Raw genomic sequence first — 27,886 nt, forward strand, 5'->3', positions numbered from 1 at the left:
CTAAAACTAAAAACTAAACTATAACTAAACTCTAGCTAAACTGAATTAAACTGAAAATCCAACTAAAGCTCTAAAATAAAACTAAACGTTAAACTAAAACTAAACTTAACTACTAAACTAAAACTAAACTCTAGCTAAACTGAATTAAACTAAACAAAATATAAATTATAACACTAAACTAAAACTAAAAACAATTACAATGAACTACAACTAAACTAAATTTCTAATCTAAAACTAAACTAAAAATAAAGGTAATAAATAAACTTAAAATAAACTAAAAATCTAAACTAAATAACTAATAAAATAATAAACTAAAAATCTAAACTAAACTATACTAAAGTAAAACTAAACTAAACTTCTAAATTAAAACTCTAATAAACTTAAAATAAACTAAAAATCTAAACTACAAAATTAACTAAAACTCTAAACTAAAACTACACACTAACTAAAACTAAACTAAACTTCTAAATTAAAACTCTAATTAAAACTCTTAAATAAAACTCTAGCTAAATTAAAACTCTAAACTAAAGCTAAACTAAAAAACTAAACTACTAAACTAACTAAAATCTAAACTACTAAACTAACTAAAAATTCTAAACTAAAACTAAAGACTAATCTAAAACTAAACTAAATTAAACTGAAAATCTAACTAAAACTCTAAAATAAAGCTAAACATTAAACTAAAACTAAACACTAATCTAAAAATAAACTAAATTAAGCTGAAAATCTAACTAAAACTCTAAAATGAAACTACACATTAAACTAAAACTAAGCTAAAAAACTAAACTAAAACTAAACTAAACTGCTAAATTAAAACTCTAACTAAAACTCTTTAGCAAAACTGTAGCTAAACTAAAACTCTAATCTAAAACTAAACTAACTAAAACTAAACTACTAAACTAACTAAAATCTAAACTACTAAACTAAACTAAAAATCTAAACTACTAAACTAACTAAAATCTAAACTACTAAACTAACTAAAATTCTAAAATAAAACTGAACATTAAACTAAAACAAAACTAAACTAAACTGAAAATCTAACTAAAACTTCAAAATAGAACTAAACTTTAAACTAAAACTAAATTAAAAATCTTAACTAAACTAAAACTGAACTAAACTCCTAAATTAAAACTCTAACTAAAACTCTAGCTAAACTAAAACTCTAATCTAAAACTAAACTAACTAAAACTAAACTAAAAATAAAGGTAATAAATAAACTTAAAATAAACTAAAAATCTAAACTAAGTAACTAATAAAATAAACTAAAACTAAACTAAAAATCTAAACTAAACTAAACTGCTAAATTAAAACTCTAACTAAAACTCTTTAGTAAAACTCTAGCTAAACTAAAACTCTAAACTAAAACTAAACTAACTAAAACTAAACTAAAAATAAAGGTAATAAATAAACTTAAAATAAACTAAAAATCTAAACTAAGTAACTAATAAAATAAACTAAAAACTAACTAAACTAAACTCTAACTAAATTAAAACTCTAATTAAAACTCTTAAATAAAACTCTAAACTAAAACTAAACTACTACACTAACTAAAATCTAAACTACTAAACTAACTAAGAATTCTAAACTAAAACTAAACACTAATCTAAAACTAAACTAAATTAAACTGAAAATTCAACTAAAACTCTAAAAGAAAACTAAACGTTAAACTAAAACCAAACTTAACTACTAAACTAAAACTAAACTGTAGCTAAAAACTATAAACTAAAACTGAACTAAAACTAAAAAAATATAAACTATAAAACTAAACTAAAACTCTAACTAAAATCTAAACTACTAAACTAACTAAAATTCTAAACTAAAACTAAACACTAATCTAAAACTAAACTAAATTAAAGTGAAAATCTAACTAAAACTAAAACTAAACTAAACTACTAAACTAACTAAAAATTTAAACTGTCTAACTAACTAAAACTAAACTCTAAACTACTAAACTAAACTAAACACTAAACTAAGTAAAAATCTAAACTAACTAAAAATCTAAACTACTAAACTAACTAAAAATTCTTAACTCTAAACTAATAAACTAACTAAAAACCTAAACTATAACTCTAACTAAAACTCTTAACTACTAAACTAACTAAAACTCTAAACTAAAACTAAACATTAATCTAAAACTATACTAAACTAAAACCAAACTAAGCTACTAAATTAAAACTCTAACTAAAACTCTTATGTAAAACTCTAGCTATTCTAAAACTCTAAACTAAAACTAAACTAAAAAAACTAAACTACTAAACTAACTAAAATATAAACTACTAAACTAACTAAAAATTCTAAACTAAAACTAAACACTAATCTAAAACGAAACTAAATTAAACTGAAAATCTAACTAAAACTCTAAAATAAAGCTAAACATTAAACTAAAACTAAACACTAATCTAAAAATAAACTAAATTAAGCTGAAAATCTAACTAAAACTCTAAAATAAAACTAAACTAAAAAACTAAACTAAACCTAAACTAAACTGCTAAATTAAAACTCTAACTAAAACTCTTTAGCAAAACTCTAAACTAAAACTAATCTAAAACTAAACTAACTAACACTAAACTAAAAAACTAAACTACTAAACTAACTAAAATCTAAACTACTAAACTAACTAAAAATTCTAAACTAAAAACTAAACACTAATCTAAAACTAAAATAAATTAAACTGAAAATCTAACTAAAACTCTAAAAGAAAACTAAACATTAAACTAAAACTAAACTAAAAATCTAAACTACTAAACTAAATAAAATCTAAACTACTAAACTAACTAAAATTCTAAACTAAAACTGAACACTAACCTAAAACAAAACTAAATTAAACTTAAAATCTAACTAAAACTCTGAAATAAAACTAAACTTTAAACTAAAACTAAACTAAAAATCTAAACTACACTAAACTAAAACTAAACTAAACTGCTAAATTAAAACTCTAACTAAAACTCTTTAGTAAAACTCTAGCTAAACTAAAACTCTAATCTAAAACTAAACTAACTGAACTAAAAATAAAGGTAATAAATAAACTTAAAATAAACTAATTCTCCAAAATAAAACTAACTAATAAAATAAAACTAAACTAAAAATCTAAATTAAAATAAACTAAAACTAAACTAAACTGCTAAATTAAAACTCTAACTAAAACTCTTAAGTAAAACTCTAGCTAAACTAAAACTCTAATCTAAAACTAAACTAACTAAATCTAAACTACAAAAAAAGGTAATAAATAAACTTAAAATAAACTAAAAATCTAAAATAAAACTAAACATTAAACTAAAACTAAACTAAAAATCAAAACTACTAAACTGCTAAATTAAAACTCTAACTAAAACTCTTTAGTAAGACTCTAGCTAAACTAAAACTCTAATCTAAAACTAAATTAACTAAAACTAAACTAAAAATAAAGGTAATAAATAAACTTAAAATAAACTAAAAATCTAAACTAAGTAACTAATAAAATAAACTAAAACTAAACTAAACTTCTAAATTAAAACTCTAATTAAAACTCTTAAATAAAACTCTAAACTAAAACTAAAGACTAATCTAAAACGAAACTAAATTAAACTGAAAATATAACTAAAACTCTAAAATAAAACTAAACATTAAACTAAAACTGAACTAAATTAAACTGAAAATCTAACTAAAACTCTAAAATAGAACTAAACATTAAACTAAAACTAAACTAAAAAACTAAACTAAACTAAAACTAAACTAAACTGCTAAATTAAAACTCTTAACTAAATCTCTTTAGCAAAACTGTTGCTAAACTAAAATTCTAGTCTAAAACTAAACTAACTAACACTAAACTAAAAAACTAAACTACTAAACTAACTAAAATCTAAACTATTAAACTAACTAAAAATTCTAAACTAGAAACTAAACACTAATCTAAAACTAAAAATCTAAACTACTAAACTAACTAAAATCTAAACTACTAAACTAACTAAAATTCTAAACTAAAACTGAACACTAATCTAAAACTAAACTAAACTAGACTGAAAATCTAGCCAAAACTCTAAAATAAAACTAAACTTTAAACTAAAACTAAACTAAAAATCTTAACTAAACTAACTATAACTGAACTAAACTCCTAAATTAAAACTCTAACTAAAAGTCTTAAGTAAAACTCTAGCTAAAATAAAACTCTAATCTAAAACTAAACTAACTAAAAATAAAATAAAACTAAACGTAATAAATAAACCTAAAATAAACTAAACTCTAAAATAAAACTAAACATTAAAATAAAACTAAACCAAAAATCTAAACTAAACTAGAACTAAACTAAACTGCTGAATTAAAACTCTAACTAAAACTCTTTAGTAAAACTCTAGCTAAACTAAAACTCTAAAATAAAACTAAAGTAACTAAAACTAAACTAAACACTAATCTAAAACTAAACTAAAATTAAACTAAAACTGAACTAAACTACTAAATTAAAACTCTAACTAAAACTCTTAAGTAACACTCTAGCTAAACTAAAACTCTAATCTAAAACTAAACTAACTAAAACTAAACTAAAATAAAGGTAATAAATAAACTTAAAATAAACTAAAAATCTAAACTAAATAACTAATAAAATAATAAACTAAAAATCTAAATTAACCTAACCTGCAATCCTCTTTTTCTAATATTTCCGGTCTCCTGATTGACTTAGAAGGAGATGTAACCGACTCGCTGATTGGCTGAGAAAGGGGATGTAACCGACTCGCTGATTGGCTGAGAAGGAAACACGTGATCTAACTGTTTCCAATTCCTGGAAACTCTTAACATTCGCCAAACAACAAATCAATTGATCTTGAACGAAGTGTCATTGACCCGGTTCCCCATTAGACTCAATAATCCAGAAAACATCCATCAAAGTGAGAAAATTCCTGTTTTTTCATTCTCACTGACAAAAACCATAAAACAGACATAAATTGATGTTGAAATCCATGAAAAACATCAAATAAATTGACCAACACACATAACCGTCCAAAAAAACATCCATAAAAATAAGAACAACCTGTTTTTTCATTCTCACTGATAACAAATAGACATAAAAACATGCATAAATTATGTAAAAAAGTTATAGGTGGCAGCAGGGGTGAGGGATCGGAGTATAAGATAGCTTTCTACTTATATATATATATATATATATATATATATATATATATATATATATATATATATATATATATATATATATATATATATATATATATATATATATATATATACATATATATATATATATATATATATATATATATATATATATATATATATATATATATATATATATATATATATATCTATATATATGTATATATATATATATATATATATGTATATATATATATATATATATATATATATATATATATATATATATATATATATATATATATATATATATATATATATATATATATATATATATATATATATATATATATATATATATATTTGTCATTTTAATGTACATAATGCTGATATTTATTCCTTAAAATCTTAATTAATTTTTGATTTCTTAAAGTTATAAAAGTTAAAATATTTAAAATAATTTTTTTCAGCAAAGTACAAATCATGTTCTGGCTTTTAGAAAGCATAGGGTTTAGAATCCTACTTAAATTAATTTCTGCTTGTTTTGAGTTTGACTTATTTTAATTTCTGTTTGTTTTGACTTTCATCTATTATTAATACTGATTTGTGGTAGTCGTATGCTTAGTAGATTATTTGATTCTATTTTTGTTCATTTTCGGTTTAACGGGGTTCTTTATTTCTTTTTTTTTGAAGAACTTATTTTGTGCAAAAAGTTTTTTGATTAATTTCTGTTCGTTTTATATTGACATAGTCTTTTTCAGGGAGAAAGACTGAGCCTCTTCTGAAGTAAAGCAACAATCCCTTCCATTAAAACCTTTAACACTCCCTGGGCACCACTTACAACCCTTGTCCCTAGTCTTTGGGGTTTGTTTCAACCCCAAAAGCCTTGTTATATGATATTTATACTTTATAAGATATTTTGAATAGAATGGCTATCTCAAAATTCCTATTAGACACATTTCGGGACAATATAACGTGTGTGTAGGGGGAGAGGGTAGCTGCCTTCTGATCACTTTGATTCTTAGAAAGGGCCCTAGAGCGTCTGATTACCAATCCAACCCTTTGAAGTTTAGATGACCACATTTTCTATAAAAACCTTGTATGTCCCCAGGGCCAAATTTACATCCTTGCCCTGAGGGCTGGGGGGATTTATTATCCTCGAAGATTTAATTTCCAGACTTTTCTAATAGGCTTAACAAAATGGCTATATCGAAATTTTGATTGGAAATGTTTGAGGAAATGGTAGGCGTGGAGGGAGGCATTTGCCCTCTGATCACTTTCGCCTAATAAAAAAGGCACTACTCCTTTCAATTTCCAATCAAATGAGCCCTTTTTGAAGCTTCTACGACAAAACTTTCTATAAAAACGTTAAATGCCCCAAAGGTATAACTCACGACCCTTGTCCTGAGGGCTATGGGGGAGAGGGTTGTCATCCTCAAAGACATAATTTCCAGACCTTTCAACTACCTTGAATAAAATGGCCATATCAAAATGTTGATCGGAAATATTTGGGGAAATGATGGGCGTGGGAGGGGGCGATTCTCCTTCTGCTTGCTTTCGACTACTAAAAATGACATTAACCCTCTCAATTCCTACTCGCAAGAACCCATTTTTAATTTTTTACGACAACAATTTTGATATGACATTATATGACCCCAGGGCGTAACTCAAAACCTCAGCCCTGAGGGCTCTGGGGGGTTGTCGTACTCTAAAACATAATTTCCGGGCCCTTCAACTACGTTCAACAAAATTGCTATATCAAAATGTTGATCGTAAGTGTTTGGGGAAATGATGGGTAGGGGGGGGCATTTGCCCTCTGATCGCTTTTGACTATTAATAAGGGAACTAGCCCTCTCAATTTCCTATAATAAAAACCTTATATGCCCCCAGGGCATAACTTAAAACCCTTGGATTGTGGGGAGTTGTCATCCTCAAAGACCCAATTTCTAGAACTTTAAACTACGTTAAACAGAATGGCCATCTCAAAATTTTAATTGAATGTGTTTGGGCAAATGGTAGGTGTGAGAGGGGGTTTAGTTGCCCTTAAATCATTTTCGACTATTAAAAAGGGTACTAGCCCTTTCAATTTCCAATCGAATGAGCCCTTTTTGAAGTTTCTACAACAACACTTTCTATAAAAACCTTATATGCCCCCAGGGCATAAGTTACAACCCGGAGGGCTGTGGGGGGGGATGTTGTAATCTTCAAAGACCTAATTTCAAAACTTTCAACTATGTTGAAAAAAATGGCAATCTCAAAATTTTGATTAGATCTGCTTGGGGAAATGGTGGGTGCCCCCAGTGCATACCTTAAAACCTTAGCTCTGAGGGCTCTGGGGGGAGTTTCATCCTCAAAGACCTAATTTCCTGAACTTCCAACTACGTTGAACAAAATGGCTATCTGAAAATTTTGATTGGATGTGTTTGGGGAAATAGTTTGCGTGAGAGGGGGGTTAGTTGCCCTCCAATCACTTTCTACTTAAAAGAGCACTAGCCTTCTCAATTTCTAATCGAATGAGCCCCTTTTGAAGTTTTTACGACAACGCTATCTATAAACACCTTATATGCCCCCAGGGCATAACTTAAAACCTTTTCCCTGGGGGCTCTCGGGGGTTTGGCATCCTCAAATACATAATTCCCAGAACTTTCAACTACGGTGAACAAAATGGCTATCTCAAAACTTTGATTGAATGTTTTTGGGGAAATGGTGGGCGTGAGAGGGAGGTTAATTACTCTCCATTCACTTTCGACTATTAAAAAGGGCACTAGTCCTTTCAATTTCCAATTAAATGAGCCCTTTTTGAAGTTTCTACGACAAAACTTTCTACAAAAACCATATATGCCCCGGGGTAAAACTTACAACCCTTGTTCTGAGGGTTGTGTGTGGGGGGGGGGTGGCATCCTCAAATACCTAATTTTCAGAACTACCAACTACGTTGAACAAAACGAATATCTCAGAATTTTGATTGGATGTGTTTGGGGAAATGGGGGGCGTGAGAGTTTGGGGATATGTTTGGGGAAATGGGGGGAGGGGGTTAGTTGTTCTTCAATCACTTTCGACTATTAAAAAGGGCTCTAGCGCTTTGAATTTCCAATCGAATGAGCCCTTTTTGAAGTTTCTACAACAAAGCTTTCTATAAAAAAAAACTTCATATGCCCCCAGGTTATAACTTACCACCCTTGCCCCGAGGGCTGTGGGGGGTGGGTTTTCATCCTCAAATACCTAATTTCTAGAACTTTCGAAAGAACTTTAAAAAGGTCCCTAGCCATTTCAATTTTCAATCGAATAAGCTCTTTTTGAAGTTTCTACGACAAAGCTTTCTATAAAAACCTTTTATTCCCCCAGGGCTTAACTTACAACCCTTGCCCTGAGGGCTGTGGGGGGGGGGGGGTCGACACCCTTAAAGACCGAATTTCCAAAACTTTAAACTACGTTGAACAAAATTGCTATCTCAAATTTTGATTGGATGTGGTTGGGGAAAAGGTGGGCGTGAGAGGGGGGTTAGTTGCCCTCCAATCACTTTCGAATATTAAAAAGAGCACTAGCCCTTTGAGTTTCTAATCAAATGATCCCTTTTTGATGTTTCTACGAGAAATCTTTCAATGAAAACTTCATATGCCTCCAGATAACTTATAGCCCTGAAGACTGTGGGGGAGTTTCCTGCTCAAAGATATAATTTCCAAAACTTTAACTAGATTGAACAAAATGGCTATCTAAAAATTTTGATTCAATGTCTTTGGGGAAATAGTGGGCATGGAAGGGGTGTTAGTTGCCTTCCAATCACTTTCGACTATTAAAAATAGCACTAGCCATTTCAATTTCCAATCGAATGAGCCCATTTTGAAGTTTCTACGACAACGCTTTCTATGAAGACCTTAGCCTATATGCCCCCAGGCCATAACTTATAACCCTTGCCCTGAGGGCTCTGGGGGTTGTCATCCTCAAAGACCTAATTTTCAGAACTTTCAACTACGTTGAACAAAATAGCTATCTCAAAATTTTGATTGGATGTGTTAGGGGAAAAGGTGGGCGTGAGAGGGGGGTTAGTTGCCCTCCAATCACTTTCAACTTTTAAAAAGGGCACTAGTACTTTGAATTTCCAATCGAATGAGCCTTTTTTGAAGTTTTTACGGCAACGCTTTCTATAACAACCTTATATGCCCCAAGGCTATAACTGTAAACTCCCACGCAGAGGGTTGTGGGGGATTTTCCTCTTTAAAAACATAATTACTACCTGAGAATAACCTATACTGAACAAAATGTCTATTTCAGAAATTTATTAGGATGTGTTTAGGGAAATGGTGGGTGTGGAAGGGGTGTTAGTTGCCTTCCAATCTCTTTAGACTATTAAAAAGGGCACAAGCCACTCCAATTTCCAATCAAATGAGCCCCTCTTGAAGTTTATACGACAACTCCTTCGATACGAAGTGCCCTGGTCTAAATAAATAAATAACACGTTGTGCCAACATCGTTCTTTACTTTACGCGATTGCGCCGCCTATGATTTTCAAAACTAAAAATCATGTACAAGGATTTGTCAACTGCAGCTTATCAATAGCTGTATGATTGATCTCAACTAATTATTTAGTTATTTTATTATTATTGTTAAGTTATTTTATTATTAAAATATATATTATTTTCAAATATATATTTCATTGAAAAATTTTAGTTAAATCTTAAATTCTTTCATTATTAAATATTTAGCTATTATTATTATTCAGATCTTTTGATTTTCATGCTGAAGAGAAGGAAACGATTGAGGATTACTTTTTTTTATAATCCCAATGAAATTCAGCGCTGTTTTTGCAAATCGGCTCCGAAAACCAGAAAATTTTTCAAGCTCAAATCGGCGCCGTTTCTTTGCAAATCGACACAGATTTACCAAATCGTCGCTGAAAAAGCTACGTCTGTTCTAGCCTTTAGACTGGGTAGCATTGCTACAGACCCACAGGCTAAAAAATATTGCTTCCTTTAATTGTTTAGGGGAAAGATTACGTAAATTGTTCGTTCAAAGAGAATAAGCCAATGTAAATAAGGTGATATTCTGTAAGAGAAGGGCTAGTCGAATACGAATTTATCACTTAATCATAAACACTTCACCACGAAATTAATGAGTGCAATTAACAATTATATTATTTTTTCTCTCTGCTGTGTCTCCATTAAAAATCACAATAACAATATCATATTAAAACCTGTTTCTCTCAGTCTTTGGGTAGTTATGCACCATGATAATTACAAGGTGCCGTAAAATATGTCGGTAAAATATTTAAAATATCAGTAAAATGCATAAAATAGGTAAACTACCAATTTTAGGGGGTCCGAAAAATTATGGAAAAATATGAAAATACCCAATATACCGTTACCAATTTTACCATTAACAACACTAGACGGACCTCACCTTTCCCCCTCTATGTTTGACTATTAGCACCGTCGTATTTTACTGTGCTTAATTATGTACTTACATCTCTTTATTTACACTTCCAGATATAAAACAGTTCCCAACAAAATGGCTGAAAAGACAAAGAAAGAGAAGAAGTCGAATGAAGAAATTGTGGCTCATTTTCAAGCACTACGTCAAACACAAAGAAATTTAATCAACAAATTACAAGAGCTAGAGATGGATCTAACTGAGCACAAGTAATTATTTCTTTTGGTCCTCTAGCTTTTTAATAGGCCATCTAACCAACTGTATTAACTTTTTATTTATGCTTAGCAAGTTTTGTTTTTAGCGCCAGCAAGATTGATGATGCACTTCTAATCTAAGGTGATTATCAGTTTAGCTTGTGTATGATTGAAACTCTACTTAAGGAAGTCTACCGACTTCTGTTTCTGGGGATTAATCTTTTCAAAACTACGTTTCACATGGCAATCTTTTGCCATATAAAGTTTTCGCTAAACGCTCCTGCTCGTTAGAAATTAATTAGTGATTGCTGTAAGTTATCCTTATCAACTCAACTCTTGAGGAATAATAACTGCAATCTCCTCAGTAGGGGTGGAAAAGTTGGGTTCAAAAGGTTATACTTGCAGAGTAACAACATAGTTGCTTTGTCAAGATACTTCTGAAGCAGCCAGGGCCGTTTTGTAAAGCTATTGTTTGCAGCTTATACCCTAACAGGTTGGTTTATACCATACCAACGGACCTATATGGTTTTTGGAATGGATCCTTTCCCTCCTCAATTCGTCAAAAGAATTCCACCAGCAAAATTTGGAACTAAAAACTTATTCTGTTTGTGTACCAGTTGCAGATTTTTTGCCCCCTCCTCCTAAACTTAGGAAAATACCTCTTTTTAGTATTCCCAGTGCAAAATACCTTTCTTGTATTTTCATTAAAAAAAAAAAATTCCCCGCCTAGATTTTGGAAAACACCCTCCCCCTGTCCCCCCTAATATTTTTGTGGATTGGTGCCCGTGTTGTATCCCCTTTTTTCTAAGAAGAAAATAAATTATTGGGGCCACCTCAAAATACGCCAAACAAAACATAAATAAAAATAAACCTACATTAAATACAGTCACAACCTTGAATTTACGCTTTCTTCAGGTTTAACACAATCGAAAAATGATTATGAAATAAGTAAACTTTAAGTCAAAAGAAAATTATAAAGAAATAATAATTTTAAATCAATGAACCGCTTCAATGAAAACTCACAACTAGACAAAACATTCTTAGTGTAGTCATTTCAGCTAAAATAGGGTAACAACCTCGGAATTTGAAATAGTCAGTTATAATCTCGCATAAACCATTATATTGACCCCCTAAAACCTGTCTCCAACCCTACCTATTATAGGGTGGCCGCGCCTACGGATTTCAAAGAACGGTAAAAAAAATTGATTTTTTGCAAGTATCTCGGTTCCTATGGGTTTTATGCTATTTGTATTTATTGAAAATATTCTTGAAGACTAAATTCTCTACAGTTTTTGTTTAAAAATTTTTCGTTCGTTCAACCATTTTTGAAAAAGAGGGCACTGAGTGTGTGGTTTTTATCTATATAGAGTATTATTTAAGATAAAGTGGTAATCCCGATCAAAAAGATGCCATATAAAATATATAAACTATTTATAAATATATAATTATAAATAATTTTCATTTTTAATAATGATTGCATTATATTTAATGATCGAGGCATTACTTTATATTTGAATTATCGAGGCATTAGTCTGGTCTCTGTAGGTAGCATATTACTTAGTATTATGATACTTTTTAGACTGAGAGATGCTGTAGACAAAGTTTTGAGAGAAGAACTGTACCGTTTTAGAAAAGACAGAGGATTTAATAAACACATTGTTACTCGTGGGTTGATAATCAAGAAGTACCTGAGTTGTCATACAACTTAGACCCCCATTTTTTTAAATTACAAACGAGTTTTTGATTCTGTTGATAGAAGAGCTTTAGCAGTTATAACACTGCTGCGGTTAAGCTAGGATATGAGGTTAGTAGCTGGCTTCGTACTAATTTAGTAGTTAAGCAGGGTTGTGCTCTATCTCTATTAATATGGATCGTTTTGATGGACTTTGTCCTAAGGAGCACAGGAAAGGCAATGGGGGAACACGGAATCAAATGGAGAGGAAAGACTCTCCTGGACCTAGATTGTACTGATGATTTAAGCATCCTAGATGAAAGTGAGCAAAATGAATAAACTTTTAGAGGTTTTGCGACCTCAGGGTCCTAGAATAGGTTTGTAAATTGATGTTAAGAAGACTAAGTCACTAAGGCTAGGAATAAGTGAAGATGAAAAGGTGACGTTGGGTTACGAAAACATTGAACAGGTGGACAGCTTCACTTACCTTGGTAGTATTAGTAGTAAAGACTGTGTGAGCAGTGAAGATGTTGAAAGTGGAATAGCCAAGGCTCAGGGTTTTTTTTCACAGTTAAAATAAGTTCGGAAGAATAGGAAGATAAGTCTGCAAACCAAGATTAGGATATTGGAAGCTATAATGATGACAGTGGTGAAATATGGCTCTAAAGCATGGGCGCTCCGAAAAGCGAATGAAGATTTGCTAGATGTTTGCCAGAGAAATTGCCTACTGATTGTTCTGGGTACCCAGCTGACTGACTGTATTTCAAACAGTTGGCTGTCCGAAAAATGTGGTTGAATCCCGTCTTCAAGGGCTATAATGAAACAAAGGTTGAGATGGCTAGGGCACGTTCTACGGATGAAGGATGACAGATTGACGAAGATTGTCTTTTTCGGCCAACCGTGTAGGGCTGAACGGAAAGTAGGTCGTCCTCGTCTGGGGTGGGAGGTCGTTATAAAGAAAGATTTAAATGAAATGGGAACTTCCTGGGAGGGTGTAAAAAGAGAGGCTTCAAATAGATTGGGATGGAGGAGGAGCGTGCGTAGCTGTGTTGGCCAAAGGCGGCCTGGTGCTATGGTGAGTTCTTGGTAGTAGTAGTAGTAGTAGTAAATTTAATAATTTTTGCTTTAATTACGTTTAAATGAAATTCTCATTTATACGAATTTCATTTTAGGTAGAAAATAATGAAGTACATCTTCGTGAAAATCTATAAACTTTTAGATTCTTTCCCAAGGTTAAAATTTATACTTTGGAATGATATAGACCCCTATTATGTAGTACAAACTTTTCTGTTTATCATGAGTAGCTGCAACCTGGTAAAAAACGAACCACGACCGATTGTAACCAAAACTTAAAAATGTGTTCTAACAAAAACTGGCTAGTGAGAAAAATGGCCATTTGTAGCTGATTCAGAGATAGTAACTAATATCTCGATAAGTCTTAACTGTAGCATGTTATTTCGAAAACAAATGTATGGGAATTTTGACAAATAGCCTGAAACCCCTAAAAATAGCGTCGGCCCTAAACATTTTTTCCTCCACTGATAGTTTGGCTACTGGAACATCATTGAGGGTGGCAAAACTCCCATACTACTATGACTGAGATCTTTAATTTTTTAGTCGTAAAATGAGCAACTAGCATTCTATTTTAAACTCGGTTTTACTTTTTTAAGGTCTATCACTGAGGAAATTTTGTAGAAACCCCATCTCTCTTTTACCAGGCCTAAAGTGTTTTCCTCTCGAATTCTTATTCTGGAGCCTATCAACGTCATAACTACCAGAAGGTAGTTACTCCTCCTAAATTTTTCGTTTTAAACAACCTTCATACTTTTAACACCAATGTATTAATGCCTTCCACAAACTAGACACTGCTACTAGAATGTCTACTTTTACCCTCAATAACATCACTCGTCTATGCCCTACTGTTCTTTATCGATCCTTATCCATCAACAATTAACAAGAACATAATAGGGGTGGCCGTCCCACCATCATTTGAACACCATATTATCTTGTGGGCCATTTTATGACTAATTATTTTATTGGTTATAACTAGATTATTGTTACTCCAAAATTGTAGAAGCCTATTAGTATTCCTATTTCTGCTCCCTCTATCCATTTCACCTGAGCCAGGATATATAACCTATCGCTTTTGCAATAACCTGTACATTAAATCCTTTTATTTTAAGACCATATTTCTGCCTTGGTGTAGTTGCTTGGTCTCGATCTCTGTAGGAAGGAAATTACTTTGTATGATAATACTTTTTTGGCTTAGAGATGCTGTAGATAAAGTTTTAAGAGAAGACCAGCGTAGTTTCAGGAAGGGGAGAGGATGTGGTGACCAAATTTTCACTTTTGGGTGAATAATTGAGAAGTGCGTGAGTATACATTAAAGTAATCAGTTCTATGTACGAGAATTTGCTCAGACAGGAAGGATGGGATACTTAGGTCTTGCTTAGGTTCGAAAAATACTAAAAATAGAATGCTAGTTGCTCATTTTACGACTAAATAGTTAAAGGTCTGAGTCATAGTAGTACGGGAATTTTCACCACTCTATCGTGTTCGAGTGCCAAGCTAGCACTGAAAAAAAAGAAGTATCCGGTAAGTCTTGTGTAGAAGTTTCTCCGCCATGGCGATTCCAGTCATGTTTTTTTTTTCGATTCGATTTTATTTCTCATTTATAAATAATTTTTACATCTTATACGGCATTTTTTAATCGGTATTACTGTTGAATAGCACTCTATGTAGATAAACACCGCACACTCACTACCCTCTATCTTAAAAATGGTTGAATATACGAAAAAAAAATTAAAAAATTATAGAGTTTAGTCCACCACAATATTTTTTAACTAATTCAAATAGCATGAAACCTACAAGAACCGAGATATTTGTAAAAAACGTGCAAAACTTCGATATTTTTTATCTCTGCCCTTTGAAACCTATAGTCGTGGCCACCTACGATAGGTAGGGTTAAAGCACAGTTTATATAATTAGCAGTATGATCTTTCCCTATCTCACCCATTATAAAAACCCGGACCAAGGTGCGAGTGCTCCGGAGAACGTATAAACATAAGCGGCATTAGAACTTTTCACGGGTAGACAAAGAATAATCACCTACGGAACAAGTACTGACAAAACCACTTGGCCGGCTCACCAATAAGTGGACAATAAGTGCTCAAATAAGTGGGAGGAGCTTTTTGTTCGCACCGAGAATGAAGAGCCAGATCATCTGCGGTAAACTTACTGGATAATTATATAAACTGTGGATTAAAGGCACTCAAACTCCAAAGCGAAAAGACTTGAAAGCAGATTCTCCTTTGCAGAAAAGCTTTGGGTAATTGCTCATGGTTTTTTTCGCTCATGCTTCAAGCTTCTTTTTGTAACATTGGGCACATGACAATTTGGAGAGGATTCTTTTCAATTACTATTGGAAATTGTCCACTATGCTGTTTTCTGATGGTATCTTCCTTACATACTATTATTATATATTATGATGATCAATTTATTTCAGATTGCATTTTAAACTAGGTGTTAACTATTCTTAACATTTTTTTTGCTACAGTAAAGAATTGCTTGCATTAATTAGTCTGAAAAATTTTTCGTTTCATAGCTGTTTCATACACTTTCTTTTTGTAACGCCAGCAATCTAATTAATTTGCTATATTGTCTGGCCTTAATTTCTAATATTTAATTTTTCCATACTCTTAAGTTTATTAATATGACAGCCTGAGATGCTTAGATTCAATCAGGGAATGAAGATAAGTTAGTTCAAAAGACCTTTTCCTACCTAATCTAATTTTACAGGAAAACGGAAAAGCTAATCAATGAATTACTATTCCTTTATTTTCCTGTTTTTCCGTGTATAGATAAACTTCTAGATTGTTATTAGTGACCTGTTGATTGTGCAACAAAGGTTTTTTTCTAAACAGAAAGCATGAGGAATGAACTGTATATCTACAAATGTGTTTGGTACAATTATTCTTCATATTAGATAGATGTGTATTTTAAAGTTAAATATACGGCCATGAACATAGTAAAATAACATAAATGAAAGGACAAATAACATAACCTTTGATCAGCGATCACCATAAAAAACTTAAATGAAACACTACATTAACCTAATAATAGTACTTACAACTTGGAAAAACGGGCATTGTTTTTTTTTTTAGTTAACAAAAAATCTTCGAATTTCCAGATACCTCGCTATTCTTCTGTAAGTTTTTAGTGGCAATACCTAGACGGAATTGTTTTCTGACTATATATATATTTTGTCACTTGTCACTTGTATATATATTTATATAAATTTGTATTTACATTATTTTAGTTTTAGATTCTAGTTGTTTTTTATGTTGTTGTTTTTTTCTTTGCTGAACATGCCTTGTTTTATACGGGCGAAATATTCGTTTGGTTTTTGTTCTCTTCGTTTCGTTTTACTGGTCATAGACCCGTTTGTCATTTTTAGATTCATTTCTTTGTTTTGGTTTCGTTTCTTGGTAGCTTTTCATTTTCATTACCATTCATGATTAAAAAGAAACAAAAAGAAGAAGAATAACGCTTAAAGAAGAGCAAACCCAAAAATGTTTCCTGCATCTTTTTTGTCTTTCCCTTTAGACAGTCTGTATTAACACAGATAAATTCCAGGCTGAAACATAATATAGACTGACATCTTAAGATTTTCGAAGGGGGGGGGGGGGTAAATGAATACCAAATTTGTCTCTTGGCCGAAATTAGTAAATTTACTTAGCAGAGCGTTCCCTGCATAATTTCATTGTATCCAGGTATGATCTTTAGCAGACCTGTTCCCTCAAATTAGTAATTTAAACTTTAAATACAATAAAAAAAAATAGTCTCGTGCTTTTAGAGCTATTTTGCATAATCACAGAAAACAATTGCTTTTTTTAGATTCAAGTTAAACAAATATCAGTCAGGAACTTTTATTAATATAATTTACTTCCTCAGATTAGTCATTGAAACGTTAAATGAAGTAGACAAAAGTCGTAAATGCTTTAGGATGATTGGAGGCGTTCTGGTTGAACGGAATGTTGGAGAAGTATTGCCATCGTTAGTGGTGAATAGAGAACAAGTAAGTTTTTTCTTTTCAAATGTTTTTGTTTGACCATTTGTTATCTTGTTCAGGTTGGAAATGCCAAAGACCTAGCTGATCTTCATTTTATTGAAGCGTGTATCTAGTGTCTCATATTCAATCTTGTTTCGCTGCACACCTTCTGCTCATTTTTAGTCTCTATCGTTTTTTCGATACTGTCTCGAGTTTACTAGCACTCATTCACTCATGAAAATCGAGGAACCGATCTATGTATGTAGTTTGCGAGAACTGTACTTTTTTTTGTATTTGAATTTCTCTTCGCTTGTAAAATTAGAATTTGGCTCTTTAGAGCTAACAACCTTTTTTCGATAAATGTGTTTCTATTCCTGTGTTCTGTTTATTTTTTTGTGCTGTCATGCAGTAACTTCTTTAAAATTTGAGTGCATCATCATTCTTAGCAAAACATTAGATAAAGAAAAACAACAATTTTTTTAAACTGAAAGTAAGGAGTACTGTTAAAACTTAAAACGAACAGATGTTATTACGCATATGAGGGAGTTTTGCCCCTCGTCAATACCTCGCTCTTTACGCTAAAGTTCGAATTTTGTTCCAATTCTTTAAGAATGTTCCCTGAATCACAAAAGCCGTTTAATTAGAATGAGTAGCTCTTTTGAAAGTACTAAAAAAAAATCTTTAGAATAAAGACCAAGGTATTGACGAGGGGGCGAACCCCCTCATATACGTAACAATTTCTGTTCATTTTAAGTTTTAATGTTGCTCCTTACTTTCAATTGAAAAAAAAACTTGTTTTTGTTTATTTAATTTATGATCTTTTTTTAAATAATGCTGGAAAATCCGGCGCGCCCTTCATGGAAAATTGCATTCCCCCATGAAAAAGTCCTCCGTAGAAATATCCTCCTACGTAACCCCTTCCCTCCGACTCCCCTCACCAGAAAAAATCTCGCCTGAAAACGTCTGTATATTTCCCAATAACCAATACTATATTTAAACTATGGCAAAGTTCATAACTTGCACCTCTTCCCCCGACGACTGTGGGATTAAGTCACCCTCAAAGACATATTTATTAAATTTTTGACTATGAACATAATGGCTATCTCAAAATTTTGATCGGGTGACTTTCGGGAAAAATGAGCGTGGGAGGGGGCCTAGTTGCCTTCCAATTATTCGGTCACTTAAAAAGAGCACTAGAACTTTTAAATTTCGTTCCAGTGAGCCCTCTCGCGATATCTTAGGATCACTGGGTCTTTACTGTCACCCCTGAAAAAAAGAACAAATAAACACGCATGTGTGATCTTTCTTCTGGCAAAAAAAAAACAAAATTCCACATTTTTGCGGACAGGAGATTGAAACCTTTACAGTAGGATTCTCTGATACGCTGAATCTGATGGTGTGATTTTCATTAAGATTATATTACTTTTATGGGGATGTTTTACCCTTTTTTTCGAAAATAAGGCAAATTTTTCTCAGGCTCGTGATTTTTGATGGGTTAGATTAAACTTGATGAAACTTTTATATTTGAAATCAGTATAAAAATTCCTTTGATGTATCTATTGGTATTAAAATTCCGTTTTTTAGTGTTTCGATTACTATTGAGCCGGTTCGTTCTTTACTTACAGTTAGTTACCACGAACTGTTTGAAAATTAAATCTGCTAGAATTTGATTTGGAAGTACGAGGGAATATGCTCTCTCTCCAAGGTTCCCATCAGCTGAATTATTCAATCTGTATTTACGGTTTTAAGCTAGGTTTAATCTATTCACTTTGTTTTTCAGCAATGTGATGCTATTGATTATCAAGGAGGCACACTTGTGCCTCTCTAAAGAGGCGACCCACCACAATGTTAAGCGATTTCAGGTCCTAGAGGTCGCAGAGAGACGGCGGTAATTGCATTTTGTAGCCCAAGCTCAAACTAAGAAACTTGCAAAATTTCATCCTCCTCCGACTTTATCTTCATGGGGTAAACTGGGCCGGAAGTTTGGACCCTCCCACCACAGCCCCCCTATAACGTTGTCCGATTGGGCTGAAATTTAGAGGTTAAGCTTTCCTAGGGCCCGGGAGCTTATCCTCGAAATTTCAGCTCAATCCGATCACTCCTTCCCTGTTTTCAAAAAACCAAATATAGCCACTTAAAATTCATCTCTTTTTTTTTCTTAGCCACGCCTACAGGCCACAGTTGGCAACGGATCCGGTTGAATGAGGACTCATTCGAAGCAGAATTCGACCTGTTAGGGCCTTTTGATATTTTCAGACCGAAAAAATTATCCCCCGAATTTACATTTACGAAAAACCTCGTTTTCCTATATTAGCCCATGTTAATTTTTCCCTCCACAACCCCCCTTTAACGTTGTCTCGATCGGGCTGAAATTTAGAGGATAAGCTTTCCTGGGGCCTGGGAGCTTATCGTCGAAATTTCAGCTCAATCTGATCACTCCTTCCCTATTTTCCAAAAACCACATATCAAGATTTTTGGGAATTTGCTTGCGTCGAAAATACCTTCTATTTGCTAAACAACAATTACTATTGTGTTTGTATAGTCCAGCGGCTGAGACTTCAGACTTTCAGGCGGAAAACTCGGGTTCGATTCACCATCAGAGCAACTTTTTTATATACTTTGAAAAGAAACTCAGTTTCTTTTTTAAATTATTTGAAAAAAATTACGTTTTCTAAAGAGTTAAAGAGGCTGAGTTACAAGGTCGACCCTTAAAACGTACAGGGATTAGGAGGCACAGTTGGGGGGCTGTTAAAGAGGCTGAGTCACAAGTTCGAACCTTAAAACGTACAGGGATTAGGAGGCACCCTGTACGACGTGATTTGAGTATTCAGGAATTAAAAGCCTTAACACAAGAATGTTCAAGAGCGGGGGGTTTGGGGGCGGCAGCCCCCCAACTTTAACTCCTGACACGATCAGCTAACAGTTAGTCAAGCAATAATAAGTAATAAACTGTACAAAAACGTGCAGAAATTATTTGAAAAAAACTACGTTTTCTAAAGAGTTAAAGAGGCTGAGTTACAAGGTCGAACCTTAAAACGTACAGGGATTAGGAGGCACAGTTGGGGGCTACCACCCCCCAAACCCCCCGCTTTCGCAGCCTTTAAATATAAAAAAATTTCTTTAAACTGAAAGTAAGGAGCGACATTAAAACTTAAAAAGAACAGAAATTATTCCGTATATGAAAGAGGCTGTGCCCTCCTCAACGCCTCGCTCTTTACGCTAAAGTTTTTATTGTTTAAAAAAAGAGTTTTGAGAAAGTCAAACTTTAGCGTAAAGAGCGAGGCGTTGAGGAGGGCACAGCCTCTGTCATCTACGGAATCCTGTCTGTTCTTTTTAAGTTTTAATTTCGCTCCTTACTTTCAGTTTAAAGAAATATTTTTTATATTTAAAGGCTGCGAAAGCGGGGGTTTGGGGGTGGTAGCCCCCCAACTGTGCCTCCTAATCCCTGTACGTTTTAAGGTTCGACCTTGTAACTCAGCCTCTTTAACTCTTTAGAAAACGTAGTTTTTTTCAAATAATTACGTTTATAACAGAGACCTAATTAATGAGCCACAAACCTTCATTGTATTATTTTTTTATTTATACATTAATTTTTCCCATCCACCTCGTATGGAAGGGGTGGTCGTAGAAACTTTGAAGGGCGCTCATTTGATTGCAAGTTAAAGGAGCAGTGCCCTTTTTAAGGTTCGAAAGTTTATGGGAGGACAGCCAGCTCCCCTGCTATTCCCTGTTTTGCCTGGCCACTTCTCATGGAAGGATTGTTGTACTTTTTCTTGGGAGGGGGATCGTTCAATTGGAAATTGAGTTTTTTAATGCCCTCAAAAGGGCTGAAAGTGATTTGAAGGCAACCAGTCTCCCTCCCGTACCCTTTTCTGCTATCTTCCCCCGACGTAAGTGGAATGATATTGAATCCACATTTTGAGATAGTCTTTTTATTCAGTCATTTTGTTGGAAGGCTTAAAATGAAACTTTTCTTGACTGGAAGCCGTTATGAGATTTATTCATGGTCAAGTAGCGAGGTAGATCAAAAGTAAAAGACACTACGTATTACCAGGTTGCCATAATACGTATCTGCACTATTTTGGGAACGGTTTGGAATATAAAGTTGAAACTTTCAGGGATTTGGTTTGGAGGGGGGGGGGGGCACTTATATATCAAAATTTAAATTGAGTGAGACTGCATAAAAGGGCCGAACATACTTTGTCTTAAATCTGTCTAAAGTTTTTGGCACTTTTCAGTCCCAGTGGGACTAGAATATCTTCAGCATTCACTAGAATCTATTATTCCGGTTAGCGGTATCCGCAGTATCTTAAGAACGGCTTGGGAGATCGAGTTAAATTTTCTGGGGGTGTAAGGGATCAAGTGGAATCCAAATTTTGACTCGGGGGAGGGGCAGAGGTAAATTTAATGGCCCTGTTCGTATCCAGGGCATAAAAATAGTATACCTGTAATATATCGGGAATGGCTTTAGGTTTTCAAAATTTTAATTAATTTGGGGGAGGGGTAAGGGGACTCCAATTTTTTTTTATAGAGAGAGGAGTGGCTAAAATGGTTGTCTCCAATGCATCTAAGTGTTTAAGCACTAGAAGCCCTTATGGAATTTAGGATTTTTTCACCTCTAAGTAGTGAGGTAAATCCAAAGACACTACATGGTACGAGGTTATCAAAATTATAGCATATCTGCAATGTCTTTGGGAAGGCTTGGGGTATTAAGCTTAAACATTCAGGGAGTTTTAGGGGGGTAAGTGGACTTCAAGTTTTGACCTGGGGTGAAGGGGCAGAGGAGTGAGGCCTGAAAATGTCTCTTATCCGATGGACCTAAAAGTTTTTGTATTATTTTTCTTTTATGGGACTCATATCTATTCACTGTTAAGTAGTGAGGTAAGTCAAAATATTACCTTAGCTTACCAAAAGATGCTGATACGCTCTTTTCATCCCAGGTGATAAAAACAGCATATCTTCGATATCCTGGGAACGACTTTGGGAATCAAGCTGAAACTTTAAGGGGGTGTTGGGAGGACGGGGTAAGAGGAAGTCAAATTTCGATTGTGGAGAGTGGGTAGAGAGGATCGGTATAGATATTTGTTCGCCAATGTATTTAACATGTTTGGCGCTGTGAGGCGTGTTAGACTAGAATCTATTCCCAATGAAATAGCGATGTAGAACGAGAGAAACCTTGCGTACCCCGGTTATCCAAATAGCGTGTTTGTATTACATCAGAAACAGGCTGGGGGGGGGGGGCTATTTTTGAATTTTTCTACCTTTTTTTCTAACTCAGAAAAACTTTTTAATAAAGGACCTTACCATGCATTTATGCATGTAAACGAACAATTGCAACAAAACATAAATCAAAAACTCTTTTAATGAAATTGTGGATTAAGACCCGTGTATATTCAAAGGTATTTACACGATGGGATTCAGGATACCCCAGCCTTGTAGAAGGCTGAAAATTACGCAGATATTCAATTCGTAGGGATAATAATGTAATTTTTTATCCACTCAAAATCTATTAGTAAAATTATTATCAACAGTTTATTAGACAGAACTGTTGTTAACCGAAAACACTGACTGGAAATTCAAATTTTGTCTAACATTACATTGCAAGCACTACTACTACTACTACTGCCAGCTCACTACAGCATCAAGCCATCTGAGCCCAACACATCACCACACAGGTCTCCTCCACTGAAATCTATTCAAAGTTTCACCCTTTACCCCTCCCAAGCAGTTCCAATCTCCTTGAAATCCATCCTTATAGTCCCTGCTCATTCCATTCGGGGACGATCTGCTCTTTGTTCTACCCCAGGTGGATAGCCAAAAGAGCAATCTTGGGTAATCTGTCATCCTTCATTCGTAACCTGTACTAGCCATCCCTACCTTTCTTTCCTTATAGCCCTAGAAAGTTGGATATTTGCATATTTTTCGCACAACTTGCTGTCTAACATACAGTCTGTCAAACAGTCCCTAAAACTCTCCGTAGAAAATGGCTCTGGGAGAAATTTAACAGATCTGCCTTCCATAGCGCTCAAGTTTTAGAACCATACTTGACCACTGTCATTACCGCAGCTTTCAATATTCTATTCCTAGTTCGAAGACTTTCTTCTTGTTCTTGCAATTTTTTTTTCAACTAAACAATTCTACTATTTGCATCTTCGTTGCATCCACATCTTTTCTACCTAGTTAATTGACGCTATCCAGTTCATCGATCTTCTCGCTACCGAACATCACCTCTCGACCTTCATGTATTTCGAGTCTAAATGACTTAGTCTTCTTAGCATTAATTGTAAGCCTATTCTTGCAAAATATCGCTTCGCCGTATGAACTACTTCGGTGACAACCGAGTTAGCGGAGGTTCATAAAAGCTGCTCAAAACTCTTATATAGGCAGGTTGCTCAGTTTTGAGATATTTAATTTTGGGATTCATGTTGAAATATAAGTAGAAGGGGGGGTGCCAGTCGTGACGGGGCTCCTTATATGGGCATAGAATACTGACGGGGCTCCATATATGGGCATAGAGTCATTAGGGAGAACACGTGGTTAATGGGGTCAATGACCTAAATAATCAAAGTGTGTCAACAACAACAACATCGACCTTGACATTCGCTGAGAGCGTGCACTTACAACAACAACAACATCGACCTTGGAACACCTGTGTTGTCGACCTCAATTCACCTATCGTGAATCAATAATTCCCCTTAGAAACAACAAATTAATTCCCCTTTCTTGACAGATCAATCAACCAATGACATCATCTGTCAGACTTTAAAAATTTTCGCCTAGAAACGTTTCTCCAGGAATAGATCCAAGTCATTAATGTCATTGCCTCGGAAACACCTCTTTTGGTCGAACTCCAATGGATATTAATAACCAAAGGCCATGGAAACAAGTCTCCAAGAAACATCTTAGCGATGAATTGTTTTAGCGCGGGAATCAGGTTTCTTATTAATTTGAAATGCATGAGCGCAGAGATGCCAAAAAACAAAAGGAACACGCTGAAATTATGTTTAGGGATTATTTGAGCGAAACTGTTTTAGACAGGCTATGGAACTATTTCGGCGAAACAGTTAGAGACATTTTGAAAGGAGATTTTAGGAAAGGTTTTAGAAGAGAATTTGAGGGTGAAACTCTGTGGTCGTTATAATACACAAGTTCCATTTGAACAGTGTTGTGAGGTCCTCTACCCCAACCCCAAAGGGTTCCGATCCCCCCCCCCAACCCCGAAGGAAGCCCCGGTACTCAAAGGTCCCCCAAGCTCCCAAAGGGCCACCGGCGCCCCCAAAGGCCCTCCTCAGACCCTTAAAGGCCCTCCTCTGGTCCTCAAAGGGCCCCCGGGCCCCCCAAAGGCCCATCGAGCTCCCAAAGGACCAACGGGGTCCCAAAGGTCCTCCACCGGTCCCCCAATGTCCCCCAGGCCCCCCACGGCCCCCCCGGCCCCCCCAAGGCCCTCCCTGGGCCCCCAACGCCCACCCTGGGCCCCACACGCCCTCCCCCGGCCCCCCAACGTCCCCCCGCCCCGAGAAGCGCTCCCGGGATGCGCCGTGGGCCAGGAAAGCGCCGCAGGATGCGCCGCAGGGATGCGCCGCGGGTCAGGAATGCGCCGTAGGGGATGCGCCGCAGGGATGCGCCGCAGGAATGCGCCGCAGGAATGCGCCGCAGGGATGCGCCGCTTTTTTTTGTTAGAGTTCTAGTTTACTTTGCTTTTTATTTTCTCTGGAGAAATTAGAATTGAATTATGTTCTTTGGTAAAATTCAGAAGAGAACTTGAATATTCACGATCAAAGTATAACTTTTCCTATCTTCAATGAAATATTTGGAACAGAACTTTAAATTTTTACATCTCTATGTGAAAAGTCGGAACTGAATTTAAGAAAATTTAGAATTAAAGTGAAACTTTTCATCTTCATGGAAAATAATCACAATCATAGTATAACTTTTCCTCTCTTTTACGGAAAAATTTAGAAGTGAACTTTAAATTTTTTCATCTCTTTGAGAAAGGTCGGAATTAAATTTAAGATAATTTAGAATTAAAGTGAAACTTTTATCTTCATTGAAAATAATCTGTGGAAGCTTTTTATTTTCTCTGGAGAAATTAGAATTGAATTGATTTCTTTGGTAAAATTAAGGTGAGAACTTGATCTTTTCTATATTCTATGAAAAATTTGGAACAGTATTTTAAATTTTTTCATCTCTGAGAAAATTCTTAACTGAAGTTTGAAATTTTAAAATATCTTGTGAAAATAGAATTGATCCATACCTTTTTTCATTTTCATTGAGAAAATTCAGAATCGAAGTTGAACTTTTCTTCTTCTGGGAAAATATTTGGAACAGAACTTTAAATTTTTTCATCTCTTTGAGAAAGGTCGGAATTGACTTTAAGAAAATTTAGAATTAAAGTGAAACTTTTTATCTTCATGAAAAATAATCAGAATCATAGTATAACTTTTCCTATCTTCTACGGAAAAATTTAAAAGTGAACTTTAAATTTTTCATGTCTTGGTGAACTTAAAACTGAAGTGGAAGCTTTATATTTTCTCCGGAGAAATTAGAATTGAATTATGTTCTTTGGTAAAATTCAGAAGAGAACTTGAACTTTTATATCTTCTATGAAGAATTTGTAACTGAATTTTAAATTTTTCATCTCTTTGAGAAAAATCTGAACTGAAGTGTAAATTTTTATATTATTTTAGGAAAATAGAATTGATATGGGTACACACACAAAAACTCACACACACACACAAAAGCTTACACACACACACACAAAAACTTACACACACAAAAAAACTTACACATACACAAAAACTTACACACACAAAAAAACATACTCGCACACACAAACTTAAACACACACAAAAAAGCTAACAAAAACACTAAAAATTACACATACACACACAAAATCTTACACACACACACAAAAAAATATAAACAAAAAAAATATCAAACACATACAAAAAAATAAACACACACAAAAAACTAACATACACACAAAAACTCACACATACAAAACAACTTACACACGAATACAAAAGCTTACACACACAAAAAACTTACACACACAAACAAAAAATTACAAAAAAACAAAAAACTTACACACACAAAAAAACTTACACACACACAAAAACTTACACACACACAAAAAAACTTACACACACACACAAAAACTTACACACGCACAAAAACTAACACAAACAAAATAACTTACACACACAAAAAAAATTACACACACACAAGAACTAATACACACAAACAAATACACACACACAAAAAAATACACACACACAATATATTACACACACACAAACAACTTACACACAAACAAAAACATACACACACACACAAACTATTACACACACACACAAAAACTTACACACACAAAAAAACTTACAAACACACAAAAACTTACACACACACAAAAAACTTTCACAAACACACACAACTTACACACACATAAACTAACACACACACAAAAAAACTTACACACACACAATGACTTACACACACACACACACACACATAAAATTAAAAACAAACAAAGAAATTTACAAACAGACGAAAACGTACACACACACGCCAAAAAAAACACACACACAAACACACATACACACACACACATACACACACACACACACAAAAAAAAAACTAACACACATAAAAAATTACACACACACACACACACACACAAACTTACACACACACACAAAAAACTTACACCCACACACAAAAGCTTAAACACACAAAAACTTAAACCCACACACAAAAACTTACATGCACACAAAAACTTACATTCATGAAAAAACTTAAACACACGCAAAAAAAATTACACACACACACAAAAAGTTAAACAAACAAAAAAAAACTTACACACACAAATAAAAATACACACACACACACACACACAAAAACAAAAACTAGCACACTATAACTAACATTCACACACAAACTAACACACAAAAACGCAAACAAACGAAAACTTACACAAACACAAATCAAAAAAACCACATAAACAAGCTTATACACACACAAACTTACACACACACACACACACAAAAACTTACACACACACGCAAAAACTTACATGCACACAAAAACTTAGATGCACACAAAAAAATACACACACAGTAAAACTTAAACACACTCAAAAACAATTACAAAAAAAAAAAAACTTACGCACGCACACACACGAAAAATTACGCACACACACACACACACACACACAAAAAAAAAAAACTAACAAATGAACAAGACTTAAATAAAGAGCATAAAAAATATCAAGAAACCACAAACAAACACACATGCACAAATATGAATCGCACAACAAAAAAATTTCACAAACACACTAACAATAACACAAAAACAAGAAAAATTACACACACACACACAATCAAAAAAACACACACTCAAGAACAAAAACAAACACACACGAAAACATACATACACACGAAAAAACTTACACACACACAAAAA

General features: G+C 33.6%; 1 protein-coding gene across 3 annotated transcripts in view; it reads left to right on the forward strand.

Annotated features, from left to right (window-relative positions):
• Nucleotides 1-27,886, forward strand: part of LOC148938630 (prefoldin subunit 2-like) — a 77,466-nt gene that overhangs the window by 31,762 nt on the left and 17,818 nt on the right. For all 3 annotated transcript variants that reach the window (XM_089107653.1, XM_089107655.1, XM_089107654.1), the window contains exons 2-3: nt 10,566-10,718; nt 17,329-17,452. In XM_089107653.1, coding sequence (XP_088963779.1) covers nt 10,588-10,718; nt 17,329-17,452 — 255 coding nt within the window. In that variant the 5' untranslated portion in view covers nt 10,566-10,587. The remainder of the gene's footprint in view (nt 1-10,565; nt 10,719-17,328; nt 17,453-27,886) is intronic.

This window comes from Artemia sp. Qi Xiang Cuo, unplaced genomic scaffold (genome assembly GCF_049724085.1).
Source record: "Artemia sp. Qi Xiang Cuo unplaced genomic scaffold, ASM4972408v1 HiC_scaffold_3070, whole genome shotgun sequence".
Classification (NCBI taxonomy): Eukaryota; Metazoa; Arthropoda; class Branchiopoda; order Anostraca; family Artemiidae; genus Artemia; species Artemia sp. Qi Xiang Cuo.